The sequence below is a fragment of the Argiope bruennichi genome, chromosome X1 (genome assembly GCF_947563725.1).
Source record: "Argiope bruennichi chromosome X1, qqArgBrue1.1, whole genome shotgun sequence".
NCBI lineage: Eukaryota > Metazoa > Arthropoda > Arachnida > Araneae > Araneidae > Argiope > Argiope bruennichi.
Genome location: NC_079162.1, coordinates 90,538,135 through 90,560,931, shown reverse-complemented (window position 1 = coordinate 90,560,931; position 22,797 = coordinate 90,538,135). Strand labels below are relative to the sequence as shown.

At 29.8% G+C, this 22,797-nt stretch overlaps 1 protein-coding gene across 6 annotated transcripts in view; it reads right to left on the bottom strand.

The window, feature by feature from the left end:
- Window positions 1-22,797, bottom strand: part of LOC129958356 (serine/threonine-protein phosphatase with EF-hands 2-like) — a 136,712-nt gene that overhangs the window by 47,522 nt on the left and 66,393 nt on the right. For all 6 annotated transcript variants that reach the window (XM_056070786.1, XM_056070788.1, XM_056070789.1 and 3 more), the window contains one exon: window positions 13,498-13,664. In XM_056070786.1, coding sequence (XP_055926761.1) covers window positions 13,498-13,664 — 167 coding nt within the window. The remainder of the gene's footprint in view (window positions 1-13,497; window positions 13,665-22,797) is intronic.

Below are 22,797 nucleotides of genomic sequence, written 5' to 3'. Positions count from 1 at the left end.
AGATAACAACCTCCGGCTTGGAGTGCTCAGTTTTGTCTAGTGTTTATGTTACTCGGCTATGAACCCTAACGTTAAGAGTTCGAATCTCGCACAAGCATAAAGAGATAAATGGATTCGGTATACAGTTTTAGCAACTAAAATGTAGATATTTATTAAATGGTGAATTAAATCTGCCAAATTATTAATTGTCTGTCGGTTTGTACATTCACATGGATATAAGTGCTATAGTTAAAAAAACACAATTAAATAAATGAAATTTGATACGTGATTTTGATGTTATAGTTCTGCATCAAATTTTAGTTTCAATCAATCCGTTGACAAGAAGGCGCCCAAAATGCATACTCGGTTTCCTACACTATATTACTAAGCACAAAGCGCTCGTGCAAGAAATAAAAATCTGAGCACTCTTGGCATTCACGGTTTTGCTCGAAGTCCACAATTTTTATGTGGGGAGAAGGAGATTTTTGTATAATTTTTATCAACCAATAATTTAAACGGTCGATAATTTTTAATGAGGGGAATAACATCTTTATCAGGAAGTAAATATTCACAAAAGTTTTCGGAAGACTACTCCAGCTGGTTATTAAGATGTATTTGACGGTCCCTTATTGAAAGTTAAAAAATATTCAAAAAACATCTTTACGTTGATTTGTATTTTTTTTCTGCCACTACGTTGAATTCTGTGGTAATCGAAATTTTTCTGTATGGCATTTTACTATAATTGATGAATAACTTCTTACTTAATACTAAACATGTTTTTAAAAGAAGACTTCATAAAATACTAAGAAATTCGCTTAAAAATAATGATTCTTCTCTTCGAAGAAATATAAATATTTGCTTCTATGATTGTAAACAATCCTTTCAAAAATTATTTTTTATTCAAACAAGAATATAAAATTTTAAGTCTACAAAAAATTCTGCATTGTATCGAAACGTAAAAACAGTTAACGAGGTTAACATGTTTACGTTTGAACAAATATAGTTATTTTTCAGAGCTTTATGATCGGATAATACAAAGAAACACTTGAAAAGATAGCAGTATTTCTAGTTATTATTAAGATACATGCTTTTTAAATATTTTTTTTCTAAAGACAAAAAAGGGTCATGAGGAAATCGGATTTTCTACCCTCGCGTCGAGATATTGATTGAATATGCTATATTTTAAAGCAGTTTTTCAATTCTTTTCTACTCCGTGACGAAAACTTCTTTGAAGAGATTATAGCCAAGTTACTTGTGCTTGACGGAAATAAAATATTAGTTCTGGTGGAAAGTAACGTGTCGGTAAATCGAATGTCGGTAACGCCTTATATCTATCAGTTGATGGCTTTAGATGTGTGCGAGCAATTCCCAAAACAAGGTTTATATAAGGAGAAAAAAAAACTTTAAAAATGATGAGAACGAAGAATAATATTTTTCAACAAAATATGAAAAGTTGTTGAATTATTCTTAGATAATTTATTGTCAACAGCGAGGGCATTTTTTTAAAAAAAATATCTTAGTTGAAAAAAAGCAAAAAATTTAGTGCCAATAGTAAATACACGTATTTCAGAAAAGAATCTTAGTTAACAAAAATGCATAATTTAACCCTTTATTTACCGATGGTACTTTCCAATGCAGTTTAAATCTGGCTGATATCTTGACAATATTACCATTTTTTCTATCAGTATTTGAAAGAGCACAAAGAACGTATTTCCACTAGAAAGCGGTAGATATCAACTAAATATAACCTTAAAAATCTGTTATTATTAATTAAATTATTTTAATTAATTAAAACGTTTTTTTTTCTCCTTTCTGGGTTTTTTCTGTACCAAAACTTAACTAATGGTTCAAAAATAAATTTGAAAAATTGATGGTAAAATAATTCGGTAAATAAAGGGTTAATGTCAATAATAAGTATTTATTTGATAGAAAAGTGTCTTAAAAGATAAAAAATAAATAATTTAGTGTCAGAAGGTTCATATTTCAACCAGGCGGGGTGGTTTTCAAAAAATTTCCTCGTAAACTCTCCAACGACGATCTTATCCCCTTCCCCTTGCATAAAATTGTGAACCTTAGTTAAAACCACGAATGCCTTGTATTACATTGGCGAACAATAGTATTGAAATATAGATATTTTGAATGAATCTTTACAGAATCTATCTGGCGAATATGCATTTTAGACGTCTCCCCTCGATTGACACAGTATTGTAATTATAGTCACAAATTCATATTCCAGATTTTATTGATTTAAGTTATTGCGTTTTTTAGTTATAGTGTTTAAATGTTTGTGAAAATACAGACCGACAGACGGTCAACCCTTTGACGTATTTCGTACAAAATTTTATAAGAATCTACATTTTAGATTTTATATCTATGCACCAAATTTTATTCATCCAGCTCTCTTTGTTTTGTAGTTATCGAGTTAATTTATATCCTAACAGCTGGATAAATAATCTTTACCTGAATGAATTTCGTTCAAAATTTGATAGAAATAATGAAATTTGATCTAAATTCTATATACTAAATTTCACCCGTCTAGCTCAAAGCATTTTTTGGTTATCGTGTTCAAGGTCTGACACATATAATATCAAAATTTTTTTTTAGAGCTCAGCTAATAGAACTGGAATATTTTTCAGAATCTCAAGTTGGAATTTTTTTGAATGCATGCATAAATATATATATATATATATATATATATATATATATATATAACCTAAATGGTGAAGTTCATAAGATCACTTTGCAAGATCTTTTTTGAAAATGTTAGTTTGTTTATCCACGATTCCATTGTTATAAATAAGGATAAAGGGCCATTACTTAAGTAAATTAAGTCTTGTCTTCCACACTGACCACTCTTGTTTCATCCTATCACTTATAAATTTCTATTTCTAGGATTAGCCCCTAAATTATCATTAAATTATTAATTAAATCAGAATCAAATTATACTTCTCAGAATAAGAACAATCATTAGCTTTCCTTTTAATTACAAAACAACGAAAATTGCTTGTAAATATGAATTTTTATATGCACAGTATGTTTCGCAAGGAATTCACTTTGAAATTTCATAATAACTTTGATAAATCATGAGTTTAGTAATATTTTGAAAATGGAAAACTTTTTTGAGCATTGATGAGTTTCATTATAGCGATTCTTCAAGAAAACTGGTCAAAAGTTCATTACATTTGACTCAAACAAGACTCCCGCTATTTTCTCATACTAAAAAAATAAAATTTTCATTTTTTTAAAACTAAAAAAACAACAAAAACCGTTTGAAAACCAGAATTTTTAATCATAGTATGATCGCAAAGAATTCATTTTCTGTCATGATATTTCAAATTGTGAGCTTAGAAATAGATAGAAAATTTGAAACTTTTATGTACAGAGATGAGCTCCTTTATAATGATTTCTAAGCAAATTAGCCAAAAATTCCTTACATTCGACGATTCACTGTACCCGAATGTACTAAAAAGTTATGTGTCCAGAAATTTCTTAAAATATAGTATGGTAGTAATCAAAATAAATTTAAGATTTTAAGCTATAGAATTCAGCTTAGTTACATTAAAACCCCCTTCTGAAGATGCGCGAGGATTATTACAGGACTACCCTAGTCACTTTGAACAATAATCAGAAGACGAAGACCCTCTTCTTTAAGATTTGACCCCACATCAGTGTAAGGACGTTCGATTCACTAAGTTTGCACCTGACCAGCGTGAATGACATTCTTCAATGAATCAGTTTTTCAGACTCTTCAGTTTGAGAATATTCCAGAGAATTCATCAAACAATAAGGCAGACATGTTAAGACTTTGAAATATGTTATATTATGCTAAAATTAATTACAACAATACGATAAAGGCAAAGTGAGTGAATTTATTCCTAATGTTTCGATCTATCTTCATTTTTTTAAACAAAGGTAATATTTCGCAATTTTTAAATGGAATTTTCATGAATTTATTGAAAAATCATCATTTCTTTTCTCAAGCATCACACGAGAAATCAATTTGCATTTTTTAATGAATTGATTTAGATCAATTATTGCTATTCTACAATTAAAAATTGGTAGAGTTGTGTTTTTTCTTTTTTCCCCATATTACTATTTATTATAATACGTACAATAGAAATTAATATTTTTCATCTTCGTGAAATCGTTTATTATAAAGTTCATTTATAAAAAAGCAGAATATTTTGTTATTTTTAGATGAAAAGTCTAAATTTAAAATAGTCATTTTTTTTTTTGAGATAAGCAAAGAATCCACTAGAACCTTTTAATTTGCTGATTAAGATTATTTATTGGAATCCTAGAATTAAAAATTGAGGAAAATTTGTTTCATTTTCTTCTTCCCGACAAAGTTAATTTTACTCTCTACAAAAGAAATTAACATTCTTAAAAAGTTAATTTTATTATCTACAACAGAAGTTAACATTCTTTGTCTTCTGATGAAATCCTGAAATAATATTTTTATTGAGCAAAGTATCTGGAAATTTTAAGATGAAACAACTATTTTGTTATTTTAAAACAATCTTTTTAGTAAAGCATTACACAAAGAAAATCATTAGAACTCGTTAATTAGCTGATTTAGATTATTTATCAGAACCTTAGAATCAAAAATTTATGGAAATTTGTTTTATTTTTTTACTATCATAGTTATTAACAATATAAGTTAATACTCTTCATCTTCTGATGGAATTTTGGGGTTAATTTATAAAAGAGTAAAATAATTGGAGAGTTTTAGATGAAAACAACAGTATTTTATTTTAAAACATATCAAACAAAGGATCGAGTGTTGCTTATTTATAAACCGATTTAGATTATTTATTAGAATCCTAAAATGAAAAACTAAGTTATTTCTCTCTTCTTCCTCTTTTTTTCTTTGATATATTACATACAGTAGAAGTTAACATTCTTCGTCTTGACGGAATCTCGAAGTTGGTCCCCTTTAAAACTGGGTGAAAATCGCGTGTGAAACTGTCAGTACGAACCAAATGGGTTGAGCCGTAGCAGAAAGGAACTTAGAATGCTAATGAAGTAGTCATTTTAATAGAGCAAAAACTAAGAAATGGAAAAAAAAAATCTGGCGTCTAGCATCATGGGAATAAAATGGAAGCGACGCCCTATGCTACAGAGGCTGAAAGCCCTAGAAATAATGCTGTTAATTTGCAACAGGGCAAAAATAAGTGAATGCATTTAGGGCACAGTAAAAGTCTATTAAGTCAAGGTCCCGGCTGAAAGTACTTGCAAATCACTGAATCGAGTGCCAAGAGTTTGCTCAATAAAGGCGGAAAGAACCTAAACAGACTAATTTTGTGCTGTCTTGCAACAAAAGAAATTAAATATTACAGCAAAGTCGTAAATGTTCACTAGAGCTTCCACAATGACTGCTTTACTTTTGCGCTAAGAGCTAGAGCTCTTAGTAATTTGTGACCGTTAAAATATATTTGAATTAGTATTTAGTAATTTGGAGATCAATAGAACGTGATAGGTTTAGTAATTAATTCACTGTTTGTTTAAGGATTTTGAATATAGTCAAAGCAGGTTTGAAATTCAGTTAAATCGCCATCTTTTTAGCTGTTCGTCATTTACATATTAAAGTACAGAATGTTATTAAAGAAACTGCATTACGTTCCCAAATTTTCAAATTGTTTAACCTTCACTTTTGATTATATGGCAATGTTTTCTTTATTTTTCTTCGCTTGTAGAAATAGAATGTTAACAAAAAGAGATTAGATTAGATTAGATTAAATTAGAGTCCCATTTAAGTTTCATTAATAATTATCCCATTAGAGTCCCATCAATAGTCTCCATAAAGACTATTAATTCATACATTTAAAAAAAAATAAAAGCCACCTCATTTGGAAAACCGACTCCTAACATCAAGTCTCAGAAAAACATTTGACCCCGACGAATTTAACTTGCAGGTTTTTTTTTAAAAGTCGGATCAAGTCTCAGAACTTCTAACTCTACTCGCGAATCCGAAGCCCTGTCATCAAACTACTGCGGGTTTGGCATCGACAGGAATGACGGTCAACGAATAAATATAATGAGCCTGAGTTATGAGTATTATAATGTATGAGTTATGAGAATTATTATGTATGAGTTATGAGAATTATTATGTATGAGTTATGAGAATTATTATGTATGAGTCATGAGAATTATTATGTATGAGTTATGAGAATTATTATGTATGAGTTATGAGAATTATTATGTATGAGTCATGAGAATTATTATGTATGAGTTATGAGAATTATTATGTATGAGTTATTATTTTCAATGTACTCCAAAGTATTGTTATTTAAAAAGAATAACTGATTAATCAAAGATAAATTGAACGTTCAATTTCACTCTTTCGGATACTTATTCCCCCCCTCCCCGTCCAGTACTTCTGAGGGACTTTGTGGCCCAACTATAGAGCCTAGAATTCCAACCCCCCCCCATCTACTTAATGCTGTAACAATGATAACAAGCTGAGTTGTCTCATTGGATATTGAATGGATGAATGAACCTCTTCCCCCTATCCGACCTTCAGAGAATCCTTTTAGAACTTTTTGAGAGGGAACACGGTTATATATATATATATATATATATATATATATATGGATCGAATTGTTTCGGGGGATCAGGTGCTTATCATTTTATGGTAAGAAAAGTCGCTTCGTTATTAAAGAGTTAATGTACCAATTGCCTCAATCACTCTTCATTAAAGTGGAAAGTAATTAAATAACTCATATTATGGGTTTAGAAAGTAAAATTTCTAAATAAACATCAAAAAGTATGAAATAAAAATGATTGGACAAAACCATGTTATTATTATAAGTTTATTGAAATCAAACTCAACATGCGGCAAGTAACTTACATAGACGAACTATTTTATGTCATAAAAAATTGCAAGTCATTTTACGCAGTAACAATGCTTTCATAGTATTTATCAACCATTGAATTTATAACTTACTTACAGAGAAGACCACTTGCAAAAAGAAAGAAATTATAGGTATATTATTTAGTTTAAGTGAATACAATTGGAGCACTCACCTTATTTCCAATTAGTTGAAATGACTATGAATAGTTTTAAATTAAAATTTACTTACCTAATTTGAATGTTCAGACTTTAGCAGAAACATGATAATAATTCATGTGAAATATTTAACTTATGTCGATATTTTGAAACAAGAATTATTGCGCTTCCAGAGTTAAATTACTTAAAAAAGAAAGCATGTTCAGTAGACCTTCATCAAGAACGAACTGAGAGTGGAGACTTACAAATCCCGGGGATGTAATATGGAATTTGAAAATTTTTCTTTGACTGACGTGAATATGTATTTCAAACCTGATTATTCTAGTCTTGCCATTTTGCATTTTTGCAACAAAAGAAGAATATAACTGATGAAAAAACGAAGTTTAGTTTGTTGGAGATTCGCAATGGAGAAGGACACGATTTCACATAGCACTATCACAAAAACTAAAGCTTTTACATACCTGAAATGAATTGCCATGAAATTTCCTAGGTATAAATTTATGTATCATATCAAAAATTTTCAAAAAAATTCAGCAATTCGTTTGAAACTGAATATTCCACAGCGTTGAAAAGAATTTAGTAAAGTACTTGTTAGAATCCATGATATGGATGAAGATGAATACATGTAAGAAGATAATAAAATTTCTTCCAAAGAAAATCACAAGAAAATTAACTATAAGAATGAAACATCTTTATCCTTTTGACTTTAAATCGGTGAAATCATTTAAAAAATCAGTACATTTTACTACTGATCCACCACCTATAAAATTAACCATAGATCATATTCAGATGGTAATTGTAGGCCGTAATAACGTAATGATGTAGTATTCATACTGGATTTCATCCATTTGAAAGAGTACAATACTTGTTCTGTATGATCCTTGTTACCTTCTAGGAGACACTATACTTGTGATAAGCAATGAGTATGAAAAGCATAAAATCTCATCTGTATTTAAGTGTGTAAAATTGTCTTTACAAGGTATTCTACTGAATCTATTTTATGCAGTTATGTAGAAAAGAAATTAGTCATACTTTTAAACGATCATATCATTAGAAATTCATATGTAAACTTTTTCGTAGATTCTTGTAAAACTCAGGAAAAATATTAGTTTATATTTAAAAGACTTACAAATTATAAATGCTCAACATTAAAATAAATTTCTTGAAAAGAAATGTATAAGTATTAGAGCCTGCTAATATAACTTTAAGTAGCATATGACAATAAGAAAAGCACTTAATGATATCTTATAGTTACAGCTTGTTAATTGTATTTATACATAGCAGCAAAGTTATCTGTAATAAACCTTCCTCAGGGTTCAATTTCAGATGATGATTCGACATCAAAATATGGTACTTGGTAAAAACTTTCTGGTGGTTTTCAACTACTGGAAAGAGTATGATGCCTGTATTTTTAATAACTGCTAATAAATAGTATCTTCTAGCAGTACTACTAGTACCTTCTAGCAGAGACAACTCTCATAATCTAAATCTAATTGAATAGTTTGCATAATCAACTAGAACTATTAATCTCTAATCTTTACAACAATCTAGGTGAATAATTCTCATAATATGCTTGAAAGAGTGTGATACATGTTTCTATAACAACTATGAGTATACATACTTTCTAGCAAAGAAAGTTCACATAATGGGAATCTACTTGAATAATTATCTTTATCTACTGGAATTACTAATATCTAATCTTTGCTAATAATCTAGGTGAATAGTTCTCGTAATCTACTTGAAAGAATATGATACTTTTTCTATAATAACTACTAGCATATACATCTTCTAGCAGAGACATTTCTTGTGATATGCAATGAAAGTGTAAGCATGAAATTTCACGCTTATTTAGTTTTTTAAAGCTATCTTCATTACTTCATAAGGTCTTCAACTAAATGTATTATGTACATTTATATAGCAAAGAAATTAATCATATTTTTAAATAATAACATTTTTAGAAATTCATACTTAGATTTCTTGGTCAATTTTTGTAAAGCTGGTGGAAAAAGCAGTTTATATTAAAAAAAATGTTTAAAAAAAACCTTACACTGAGATGCATTTCTGGAAAAAAAAGCTTATTCTATCTGCTAATATGCATTCATTAACATATCTCGATAAGATTAACAATACTTAATACCTTATAGTTACAGTTTATAGTTAACTTAATCACGCAGCGCGATTAAGGGCGAAATAAAAAGTTTCTAAATTGCATAAAGGAACAGCAATTGAAACTGGAAAAATTATCAATAATATGATTGATCAATAATATGATTGATTTAAGGAAAATTGATTGATTTAATGAAAATTGATTGATTTAATGAAAATTGATTGATTTAATGAAAAGTAAAACTATACATCTAGACATCGATTAGCATATTCATCCCTCATTTCATTAACTTCTGGACAAAGAAAAATACTCACTGTTTTTAAAAAAATAACGCATCTTAATATAGATTTTCCTCATTTTTGTTAATAACCCAATTACATGACTAAGTCGTAAGCAGTAGGATAGATAGAATAAATACACAGTATCAACAACAACCTTTGGAGTACTTAATTTAAATGCTTAAAGTGTCTAAAAGACTTGATATCTGAAATGATAAACGTTTCGAATGTCGGTGTCGCATGTAATTTTGTTATTTGACTATTTTAAACTTGTATTCCATTAAATTTGTGCAGTGTATTTAATCTGGTTTTCGTTTTCTTAATTCACTATGTAACCCCTCCCCTTGAGTTTCCGACCTCTTATTCTATTGCAAAAACTGCTTTTTGCTATTGTCCCTTTTCCGTCTTTTGAAGTTTTTATTTCTATTTAATAGACTTCCTTATATTGGACTCTCATAACAATATTTTCTTGCACCTAATTTTCATGTCTCCTTTTTAATTCGATTTGAAGCATGAAAAAAATGATTTTGAAGACAATATATTTATATAACAGAAATATTTGCGATTTGAAGTTCATATATAAAGACATTCAAATAAAAAATTAATTAAAGGTAGATAATACGTCTAATTATGACTTATTTGGCAAATTCTAGATAAAATTAAAACAGGTTCATAGATTTTTACTCATAAAAATTGATTCTTTCTATTGCTTTTTCCCCCTTTTTAAAGTTTTTACTTCTATTTACGAGACATCCTGTGCATACAGAAATCTCATATCAAGATTTATTAGCCTTATTTTCATGTCTTTGTGACTTTGATTTGAAGTAGTCCTTTACGTGCAAACAATTATTTTCACAATAACATATTCAATCAATTTTTTTTATTTCTAGTTCATTTATAAATAATTTAACAAGATATTCAAATAAAATCTTCAGTTAAGAGCTGATAATATGTCTAATTTATGTTAGTAAATTCTATATAAAACTTTAAAGAATTAAAACGCTTTTTTAATATTTTTACTTATGAGAAATTATGAATCGGACAAATATGAACACTATTAATACTTTTAAACTCCAAATTTATGTTAAAGTATCCGAGTAGGTAGAAAACATGAATTTGGAGGAAAACTCGCATTTTTTTTGCCGTTTCAAAAAATAGGCATGTTTCTGTTTTCAGTGATATCTTTATTTTGTTTCTCAGTCAATTAGAATCCAAGTTATTGCAAACTATTGACATGCAAGTAAAGCCTATTTTTAAGCATTTTATTAAACTCGCATTTTTTTGTTGTTTCAAAAAATAGGTAAATTTTTGTTTCCAGTGATGTCTTTATTTTGTCTCTCAGCCAATTAGAATCCAAATTATAGCAAACTATTGACATGCAACTAATGCCTATTTTTAAGCATCTAAAAACTTTTAATGCATTTTCTGAAGAACGAGTTTTTCAATAATTCTATTGTACGTATATTGTTATATTTCAGAAAAATAATCAAAACATCTTAATGGAATTTATAATTAGTGCTCGTTGTATTATGCAGAATGTAATGAACGTTGGATTTGATGCTGAATGCTCTAGAAACGGATTTATGATTGTTTAATGTAAATTTTGTTGAAAAAAATCCAAAATTTCATAGATAAACTCATATATTACACACAAAAATTTTATATTTAAATATAATTCTTAGATAATAATTAAGTACACTCTAAGATATGTTACACATGTAATTTTACAAAGAAAAATTAAAAACTGTAAATTTTTTTTTTCCACTGGAACAATCCTAGTTTTTGCAAATAAATGCTAAAATTTACATCAAAATATGATTTTTCTTCAAAATCTATGTATATATTTAAATAATTTCCCTTTTATTCATCATTTCATCCATACACTAATAAAAAAAACACCCTAAAAATATTTGGGGTTTTTTTGAAAAATCCTTTCCCAGCCTAGTCGGATACCTTCAGAGAGCTGGTTTAAAAATCTAATCTATATTTTAAAAATGTCTTTGATATAGAACATAAACATATTTCATTAAAAAATATTATTCGAAAAATAGTAACAATGAATAATCGACCGGCTAAATTGATTAAATGCATTTTGTAATTTAGTACAGTACACAGTACAGTATTACAGTATTATTTACAGTAATTAAAGCATTTTGTAATTTTAGTGTTACAATTACTTTGCTTTTAGCATCTAAAATTTGTAGATCATCACAACCATTGAAAGAAAAGAGTCGAAAAAGAAGAGTTTAAAGAGAAAGTATAGAAGCAAAGATGCCAAGTTTCGAAAAGGACATTACAAAGCATTACAAAGAATATAGTATTAAAAAGAGCATGTGAATTCGTGAATACATATGAGACTCAAAATAAGTATTCATTCTGCTTAGTCTATGTAACATTTTGTTACAAAACTCTTTGTTGAAATTTCAGACATGTTAGCTTAATTTTTAAAATTTCAAACTATTAATAATTAATCATCTTTAGTAAAAACAGCAATGTATAAAAAATTAACGAAAAGAAATTTAATCCTTTTTAAGCTTATTTTGAAATTAAGAGCTTTTGACAAGTAAGTTTTCTTTGATTTCATCAGTAAGAATAGAATTGATTCTTATTCATAGATAAATAAATGTAATAAAGAACCATGGTGATTCAAACTGAAAGCGAAAATTCACTGAAATTGGGAAGCCTAAATTTCTTACTAGATTTGGAATCATTTTAAAACGTGAACAAAAAATTATTTTCATTTCTGGAACTAATCATTAGGATACTTTTCTGTTTGCAAGACCCCAGAGAAAAATCATAGCGAATACACCGATCATCGTATCTTAGCGGCGATGAAATTTGGCGTTAACGGCATAGTGCCAACATTTAAGCTTGGCAACGAATGGGGCTAGAAAACGGAAATTTACTTTTATTAGTTATTTATGCCTACGGAAGGAAATAAATCTCCTACAAGTTTCAACATTATGGATATACTTTATATGCCTTTTGATTGAGATCAAGATATTTCTCAGAAATAAGAAAGACCGTAATAAAGATGCTAAGCGTCAAAAGAAAAAACGTTGCTTTTGCTATTGTAGTTCTTATTCTATTACACAGTATTTTAGTGCAGTGATTGTTTATTTCTTCCTGAAATAAACTTATATAAACTATTATAAAACAATTAACCAGGTTTCTCATATTTTCAAGCATTGGTCTCTGGTGATCTGACAATGTTGAAGGTATACATCTCAACTCATTTGATCTGACAAATGGTAAGTTGAGTTTAGGTAAGGCATGGTGTAAAGAAGCGAAGTTTAAAAAAATGCAGAAATTTCACGATCCAGATTATTTTTCGAGAAGATGTGTTACGATTTTTCGCCAACCCTTTCAGTATCATTACATTCTCGAAATACTGGGTTGCACTTTCCGGATACAAACGTATCCTTCCTTGCAGTTTGGTAAGAAGGGTCTTCCCAAATTCTCTTCTGCTGGTTGGCACTGCGAGAAGAAACAGAATGCACTGATATTGAATAATTGGTGCAAATTTGTTTGTAAAACAAATTTGAATGGGGAAGCTTATATTCTTCCTACAATCATTTGTCTTTACCAAGGTTACCCCTGCCATTATATATAGAATCAAACTACAAGGTTATATCTCTGTTTGCACGTCAGAGAGCAATGCTTGGAAATGAAAGTTTTATTCAGAGATGTTTTGGGATACTCTATGTACTATCCTTCACTAAAAATTATAAATATACTTTTAAGGCTGTCACAAGCCTGAAACTTGACAACATGAGCCGAGTTAGTTTTTATTTTAAGGGGTCATAAGCTTAAAGTTTGCTAACATGAATTGAGTTAGTTTTTATTTCAAGGCTGTCATAAGCCTGAAGTTTGCCAACTTGAGCCGAGTTAGTTTTTATTTTAAGGCTATCGTAAGCCTGAAGTTTGCCTATATGAGACCGAGTTATTTTTGATTTTAACATGCTTGATGTAATTAATATAGAATACATGTCACTTATTTTTTGATTTCAAGTTCCCCCAAAATATGGGGGGATTAGATACAAGTGAGGCAAGCATCGAAAGGATCCATTCAAGAACCCTTCATTTTTGGTTTTCAAGGTTAGGTAAAAATTCTGTTTACTCACCGCACGTTCATCATGAAGTCTTCATGATTTCCTCTGTTTAAGAAAACAGCATCTGGCCATACAACAAGGCATGCTAGTAGTATCATCAGCACTTCCATCGATTGATTACCACGATCGACGAAGTCCCCGTTAAACACGTACGGATTGTCATGAGATGGCAGACCGTTCTGGAAGATAAAAAGGATATATTCTTGAATCTGAACTAATAACTTGACAGAAAATTAGGGACCGGACTTCACTGAATTGTACTCTAAATAATGAACAGGAGAGACTTAATAACCTGAATCTTATTATGAATTTATATTCTTGAAAGACTATAGAAGCAATGAATATCTGGTATTACTAGCAGTTACCAGTTGTAGCATTTTTCAAATAGTTCCATGCATACAGATTTGGTGAAAAAGAGTTAAATTAATAAGCAATAAAACTAGTTCTATTTCCCCATCACTGGTTTATTCGATATTAGAAAATAAAAATAATGCATATTTTGTGATTTATGTATAAATAGTGATAAAACAGAAGATGCTGCCTTCTAGGTGGGCTGTTATCAAGTTAACAATAATTGAGATCTGATTGCCTACCTTTCCCCATCTGAGTCTACATCTGTCAAAGTTGAAGTTCTTAAATGATTTTGATGATGTTAATATATTGTCTGATAAAAATGTTGTTCCAAAACTAAAACCCTTTTCTAAAGCAAAGTATTAGAAGAGGTTTGAAAGGTCATCCTAAAATTTCGTGCATTTTTCAAAAAAAAAAAGAAAAAAAAAAGGGGGGGGGGACGCGGGGGAAGAAGGTTCTCCTTCCCCTCCCCTTTATTTAACATAGATGGTGGGATTCATTTTATTAGTTACCTACAAAAAGCTAGATCTTACATTCCATAAATTAAATAAACACTCCATAAATTAAACCATTGAAACCATCTTTATGAAAAAGAACTTGAGTAAGATAATCTTTCCAAAGATGAAAGCTTTCTTTATTTGATTCCTTATAGCAAAATAATTTCATTAATTTCATGAAATGCTAAAAATACCTTTAATAGAATGTATAGATTTAGTAAAAATAAAATCAAACGTCGAAATTTTTTGAAAAGTTTAAGCACTCCTTAAAAGATACCATTACATTTTAGATTTTCGTGAAAGATATGATCAAGTGCTTCAAATAATGTCAGTTGTAATAAAAAAAACAAAATATTAACACTTGAATTTTAAGATTGTCAAGAATGCTATAATGCTAAAATGTGTCATTAAACCCAAAAGATAACATGAAAAAAATTATAAATACATGTTTATTAGTATTCTATAACCATGTCGGGGTTATCCCCTCCTAGTTTAAGCATCTGGGGTTACCTGTTAAGTTAATCATCTATTCATCTTAGCACAACCATTTACTACGTAATCTCATTGCTATGCCATTACTTTATTCACCTGTTATGTTCGGAGGTTAAGAACCTTGAGTTCAAGAACTCCGTGACACTTCACTCAAATCGGCAAATAGACAGACATATAAATAGACAAAAATCTATACACTTCGTGTTAAGACCATACACCATATTTCATCCGCGTAGCTCAAAGCAGTTTAGAGGTATTGAATTCTCAGATAGACATAATTCCAAAAATATGATTTTAGGAGTCAGAGAGATTTGAACTTTTTCAAAATATCAAAGTCGTAATTTTTGCCGAATCTTAATACGAATTTTCCTTTGTAAATTTCATATACGGAAAGGTAAAAAAAAAAAAAAAAATATTATTAGTTAAAAAGAAATTTTATTTCCCCATTCATTTCATCCATGTTGCAAAAAGTTAAGTACGATGAAAATAAAATAAAACGGAGAATAAAATAATTTGCCACTTTTTTGTTCTAACTACTTCATTGCATGTCAAAAATATTTTAAAGAAATGTTTTTATTACGTTTACCAAGGTTCAATAAAAGGATTATTATTATCACCGGCACATGAGATATTCCCTTCTGTCATGGCGTGCCAGAGTGCATTAACTGGAGAAGAGATTCAAAGATGTGGCCAGTCAATATATCTTCGGTACAAATGGAAACTATCAAATCTTGTATCTAATTCTGTAGTACATTCGATAGTTTGTGTTAGTGATCTGGCTTTGGGAATCTTGTGATGACGTAGTTGTGTGAAATTGCACGAGGTATGTAATTTTGATTCCAACTAACTCACTTGCGAACTGTCAACTGTTATATAACTAGCAGTAAAGGTCTCCTCGTAACTTTTTTTCATACTCCCAAATAAAGATGTTATCCTCTCCTTTCACTGCATAAAAATTCTGATCCTTTAGTAAAATTGTGAACGTCACGAGTGCTCAGATTTTTATTTTCAGACCTTTTTATTTTCAGATTTTTTATTTTCTCGTATACGAAGTATAGAAAAAATGTTATAATCGTTAAAAAATTAGAGCTCGAGATTTTGGCGAATCTCCAAGTTTTAAACCTCTCTGATTTAGAAAAATACATTTTTGGTATTATATATATCTTTTCTTCCATCAGTTTGTGACAAAGATAACCCACAAAATGCTTTGAGCTAGACGGATGAAATTTGGTATACAATCTTTAAACCAACTTTGTAGATTTCTATCAAATTTTGAGCAAAATCCGTTATGAGAAAGTCTGTCTGTCCAACTATTCGAATATTAGTTAATATGACTACAAAACGAAAAACTCTTGATGGATAAAATTCAGTATAAAGATCTAACGTCTGTAGTATAGACATCTATCACTTTTTGAGCCAAATCCAACAAGAGGTTGACAGTCTGTCGGTTTGTCTTCTCAATAGCATGTAAATGCGATAACTCAAAAACGCAATGACTTAAATACATCAGATCTGATATGTGATTTTGTGATTGCAATTGTAGCTTTGGGTCAATTTTTTTGTTTTAATCAGTTGGGAAAAATGTGTCTATACTATTAAAAGCATGCCAGAGATTGAGTTCCTAAAAACTGACCAAGGATCACTGATTCTGAGAAAGTCTGCCTGTCCAGCTATTCGAATATTAGTTAATATGACAACTACAAAACGAAAAACTCTTGATGGATAAAATTCAATATAAAGATCTAGCATCTATAGTGTAGACATCTATCACTTTTTGAGCCAAATCCAACAGGAGGTTGACAGTCTGTCGGTCTTTCTTTTCAATAGCATGTAAATGCGATAACTCCAAAACGCAATGATGTAAATACATCAAATTTGATATGTGATTTTGTGATTGCAATTGTAGTTCTGTGTCAATTTTTTTGTTTCAATCAGTTGGGAAAAATGTGTCTATACTATTAAAAGCATGCCAGAAATTAAGTGCCTAAAAACTGATCAAGGATCACACAGTAGATTCAGCAAAAAATGCTAAATTCAAGCTAAAAGTTAATATTTCGTAACTATTGTTCGCCAATACCATGAAAAGCGTTCACTGAAATAATACCTTTATTAGAGATTATACGAGAAAGTTTTGGGAACCCCTTAAGTTAGTTTTATTTTTGGCGATTAATGGAAGATGTGGTTAATATACAAGTACCAGAAAACGGAATAAGTATTATGAACATCTTTTCATCGGCCTATGAAAACCAAAATTTAACGTAGAACTAAAATTGTAGTCACAAGATCATATATAGAATTTCATATATTTAAATCATTGCATTTTTGAGCTACCACGTTTAAAGCATGTGAAAGAGCAGACAAACAGACGGATAACACTTTGATAGATGTTGCTCAAAATTTGATATGGTCTACATTTTAAATGCTGAAACTATGAGCCAAATTTCATTTACTTAAGTTGTTATGTTTTTGAATATTCGCGTTTGCATAAAGGCAAAGGTACAGACCAACAGGTGGTCAATCTCTTCATGGATTTTTTTTCTAAATTTAATATGGAACTGTGCTCTAGATTATAAATATGAGTACTTTTATGTATCTAGCTTTTTACTTTTTGTAGTAAGCGAGCTCAGCAAGATCAGCTGAGTGACCAAACCAGGGAGGGATCGCCCCAAAACTTTCTCGCATACACTCTAATAATGGTGCATTTATGTTTTAAATAGCTTTCCCCTAATTGTTTGAAACCAAAATTCGACACAGAATTACAATCGTAATCACAAAATCAATACCAAATTTAATATATTTGCATAGTTGTGTTTTTGAGCTATCTCATCTACATGCTTTTGAAAGTACAGACGGACAGATGCTCAAACCCTTCTCGGATTTAGCTCAAAATTTGGTAGATATGTACAATATAGATGTTAAATCTGTGTACTGATTTTTATCCCGCGCGCTCTCTTCGGTTTGATGTTAGTGTGTTAACTTATATCTGAACAGCTGGACAGATAGACTTCCTTTGAATGGATTTCGTTCGAAATTTGATAGATACCTAAAAATTCGATTTAAACCAAATTTCATTCATTTAGTTCAAAGCGCTTTTGAGTTATCATTCTTACAGATAGACAGATGAAGCGACATATAGGCATAATTCCAAAAATGTGTTTTTCGGATTTAGGGAGATCCGAAAATGTGGAATTCATCAAAATCTCGAGGTCAAATTTTCTGATGATTGCAATTCTTTCTCTGAGTATACTTGTATATACAAGAAAGTAAAAAGAATTCTACCTTCATTCATAAAATGATAATAATTTCTACATCAATGGATGGGGAAATATGTTGACAACGGAGAGAAAACGGTTTTATTATTTAGAAGTTGTTATAAATCTTCGAGGCAATGATTCGAAAGTTATACAGATTTTTATGCATTTATGCCAATGACTGTAAAAGTTGTTTGTGGTTTGAATTTTGGGTTGTTGTGAATGTAATAAGGTTAGATAAATCATACATTTTTATGCATGAAAATATGTATTATTATGTTTTATTGTTATTACATTTTTATGAATTTATCATTATATATGAAAACATTGATTCACAAAAGTTCACCTCTTAAAGAGCTTTTACAAATATTTAACTGTTGTTGTCCATAGGGAATGAAAATTCTATGGACTTTGTTACAAGAATCTAATATTAGTAATATTTTTAAAGATTTAATTGCTGATTAATTTGATTGGTGAAATTGGAGATTGATTGGTGAGATTGGAGATTGACTGGTGAGATTGGAGACGAACCACTCAATTTAAAACAATTAGATTACGAAAACGAATTCTCAGCCAGTATCTGATTGTTTCTATTTCATCATCATATTTATCAACGTCTGTGTTCAAACAATGAATTTCAGTTTTATATGATTCCTTGCCATTTCTATCTTTTCTTTGAATGAATTCTCTCAACTTTTTTCTGAGATATTTCGAACATTGATCTTAAAATTAATGTATTGAGTGTTGTCAATTATTCTATAAATGCTTTCAGGTATTCCTGAAGTTGAATGTATTAATTACTATCATAAATTTGGAATTCGGTAATTAAGGGAACTCGTTATCCTGAGAATTTCGGAAAATCGACGAACACATCGATTTTCCAATTTTGACTGAAAAATGATCCTTGAACAGACCGGCCACCACAGTTAAGGGGTTATTTGGTTATCTATCCTTGCAAAGTGGTGAATAAAACTAATGAAATTGATGTAGTTGCTGAAGCTCAGAATTTTGCAAAGTTCAATTCAATTCAAGTTCAATTTTGTGAATTTTTTCGAAAATGGGGGTGGTGGAGAAGCGGCTACCATTAATTACAAATCTAGGTCTTATAACTTTTCATACAAAATAAAAATTGACAAAATCGGAATATTTTTTGGGGTTAGTGAACAAGTTTTTTGTTATTCCAATTATTTGAATACATAGATAACGAATAAAATTAAAATTTATAAATTTCTTTTCATCTGCCATTTTGAAAACTGAATAATATGTTAGTTTAACTCATTAATATTATCGTACCATTTTGAAACAATGCATGGGCTTCTTTGGAGTTAACTTCTTCATTTTGGAAGGTGATCAGGTGATTAGAAAGACACTTGAAGCGTCATCTCGGTTTCTAAATATCTGCGCCATGTCAGGGAGAAGAAAGTTTAATCTCTGCATCGGATTTAGCAAGAACGGATTCGTATATATATGGCAGATTTCTCAATAACGGAATCGAATTTCAAATTTGGAATCCTTTAACCAAGACCTTACAACCTGGCTAATGCAGCATGACATGATTTCAGGATAAATACGGAACTAAGAGCAAGAAGAAAACAACTTGTTCGTTTTTAGTTTAAAATGATCTCAAAATAAGTTACTATTTTTTGAAATTTGAAAGATATATTTCATTTTCGAATTTTATCCACAGCGATCGATGCCTACTTTAACGAAATGCATATTAATTTTTCTAACCATCGCCCATTTTTCAGGAAAACATATATCGTCTCTAATGTATTATAATATGGTATATCAAATAATGCACAGTAAAATATACGACATTTTGAAGCAACAGTTGGATTCAATAGTGACATATGGCATTTTGCTGCAGCATACAACAGAAACAAATCACATGCAATATTTTGAGAGCAAATATGGTTAAACTTTACATGTGCTTTGCATCAATAAAATAATTTGGAAAATTTGACATACGACATTTTGATACAGCAGCGATGATAACGATCTGACATGAAAATCTAGATTTCTAAAATAAAAATTAATAAAGCCTACTTTTTTTTTTACTATTTATTTTTATTATACTCTTTATGAATTACCACATGCATTTGTTAGCAATTCAACAATAGAAATACTTATGAATACGAACAAATAATTTATTTCTTCGAAACAGACCATTGTAGATTTTCTAGAAATACTTCCACAGAACAAACACTATTCTTGGCAATTCGCTTAACTTCCTGTAACTAATAGAAACAGCAACAAATGTACGAAACAATGCAAGTTCAAGAAACTTAAATATTACGAAGCAAGATGACGTGTGTTTTGTGTTGAGGCTTTTAGAAGCAAAGAGGAAAAAAAGTGGATGTAATTACTCCTGAAGTTGCGTGATTACTCTAAAGGATAATTAATGACCTCCCTGTTGCTACCGAAGGCATTAGTACGTAAAGAGTTTGATCTCCGGAAATAGATCGATTGCAGACTTTGAAGAGTTTTGGCCTTGAGAAAATAATTTATTATAATTTCCTTAATGAATATGTGTTTTACGATTTCCGTTGTTTCCACTTAAGCAAATCCCCGAAGACCAAAATTATAGAATCCAGTTTTGTACACAAATAATATGCGCTTGAAGGAAGAGGTATTTCGCAGTAAAAAAAAGAGCGTAGTGTTTTTAAAAGGATTTTATAGAAGACACCAGAAAAATACTCGCAAGCAAGAATTTTTGAAAAATTTCATTCGCTTAAATGGCTTAAAAAAGTTGTACACAACAAACTTCTGGAAAATTATAATATCCAACTTAATTTAAAGTATAAGTTGAAATAAAATTCTGTTAAGATACGCCAAAAATACAAAGACTGTGAAATATATTTTCCTTCCTAAATATAATTTTTTCATTGCATTTTTCTGTAGAAAATAATTTAAAAATACATTTTTTTTATGTATATATTAAAAGTTTTTTTAAAATATAGTGTTTATAGAACATAAAGTTTATTTTAGATTTCCTTACATTATTTTGAAAACAAATTAAAGGAACAAAAGATTTAAAATCTTCAAACTATGGCTAATTTGTAGTATTTTCCAATCGGAAACCTATTGTGGAGTTTGAGAATGCAGATTGATTTATTAAATAAAGAATTTTAAGCAATTCAAACCACGAAAGTGACATTCTACTATCCTATAAACAGAAGGATGGGCGCTAATTGGTTTATATTTTCATTCAAACAGAAAAGCATTTTGACTCCTCTAGTATTTAAAAAAAATCGAAAGTTTGAGGACTTCAACATATTCTGTATTTGAGGACTTCAACATCCAGTATATGAAAAGTATTCTACTGAATAACAATTGTATTCAGTAGAATACTTTTGAAGGTATTGGAAAACGCCAATACCTTCAAAATGGGTAGTTTCAATTTTATTTTGTGTTTTCATTGAAATGCTACAACAGAAACATTATTCCAAGATCAGCAACCATGTACTTTTAAAGATTTTAATGAAAAATTATCTTTCTTTTTAATTAATTTGTTTTCATGTCAAGTTTCTTTGGCAAGGAATTAATATCATAAAACAAATTTTCCGCTTACAGCTTGCATAAGGTTTAATTAGAACTCTGTGACTTATACAAAGTCATCTGGATTAAGCAAGCTGATACAACTTCGTTTATTCGTCTTTTACTAGATTCACACGGACGTTACTCGTTTAGACAGTAAACAAACCATTTTTCAAGCTCCAGTCAAAACAGCAGACGTGTTGCTTTGACTGCACAGAGCTCATAAAAAATCGATCGAATGTGAAAAACGAGGAGCATGTCATTTTTCATGTTGATGACAAATTTTAGTTCCTTCTCTTTGTGCTCGTTGAACTGCTATGTTCCTGTTTCTTTATGTTTGGTCAAAAATAAAGTTTTTTGCGATGATTGAAATAGTTGAAATCTGAGTGCAATATACATTATTCGATATTCTGAATTCTTTTAATATTCATTCTTTAAGATTGAAGGAATTTTTATTTCCTTATACACTCTTTATAAACAGAAAGAACTATTATTCCCTTGTTTTTCTTGCACATCTAATCATTCACTTTTCGGTTCTCTTTATATTAGGGTGTCCCATAAGTTTCTTTTCTATTTCTAATATGAAATGAGTATCAATATTTACTGTTTAAGATATTATTTTTTTATATAAGAATCCTTTTGTTGTATTACCTTCTTCCAACTTTGAGGAAGCCTCATCATGCCTTCTTTACAAAATTGTTGTGTTTCGTACAAAAAATAATCCCCGAGGTGCGCTTTTATTTCGCTGAGGGATTTAAAGAGCTTATCGCGAAAAGAAATTTTTAAGCACAGAAAAAAGAAATAATCGGATGGAAGGAGATCTGGAGAGTATGAAGGATGCGGTAAAATATCCCAATCAAACTGTAAGAGCTCCTCACTTGCGACTAATGCAATATGTGGTCTCGCGTTGTCATGACGAAAAACGACGTCTCGTCGGTTCATTAATTCTGGCTGTGTTTTTGCTATGGCAGCTTTCAATTGATCCATTTGATGATAATATTTCGTAGAATTTATTGTTTCACCTTTAGGAAGGAGCTCGTAGAAAATTACGTCTTTCCAATCCACCAAATGGACAGTAGAGCGGTAGAGTTTGGGGTGTAGTAGAGCTCTGGCATGACTGAGTTTAGTTATATTAACGTCCCGTTTTTTAAAGCAACACTAGAGCTGTTTTGGGACGGACCTCG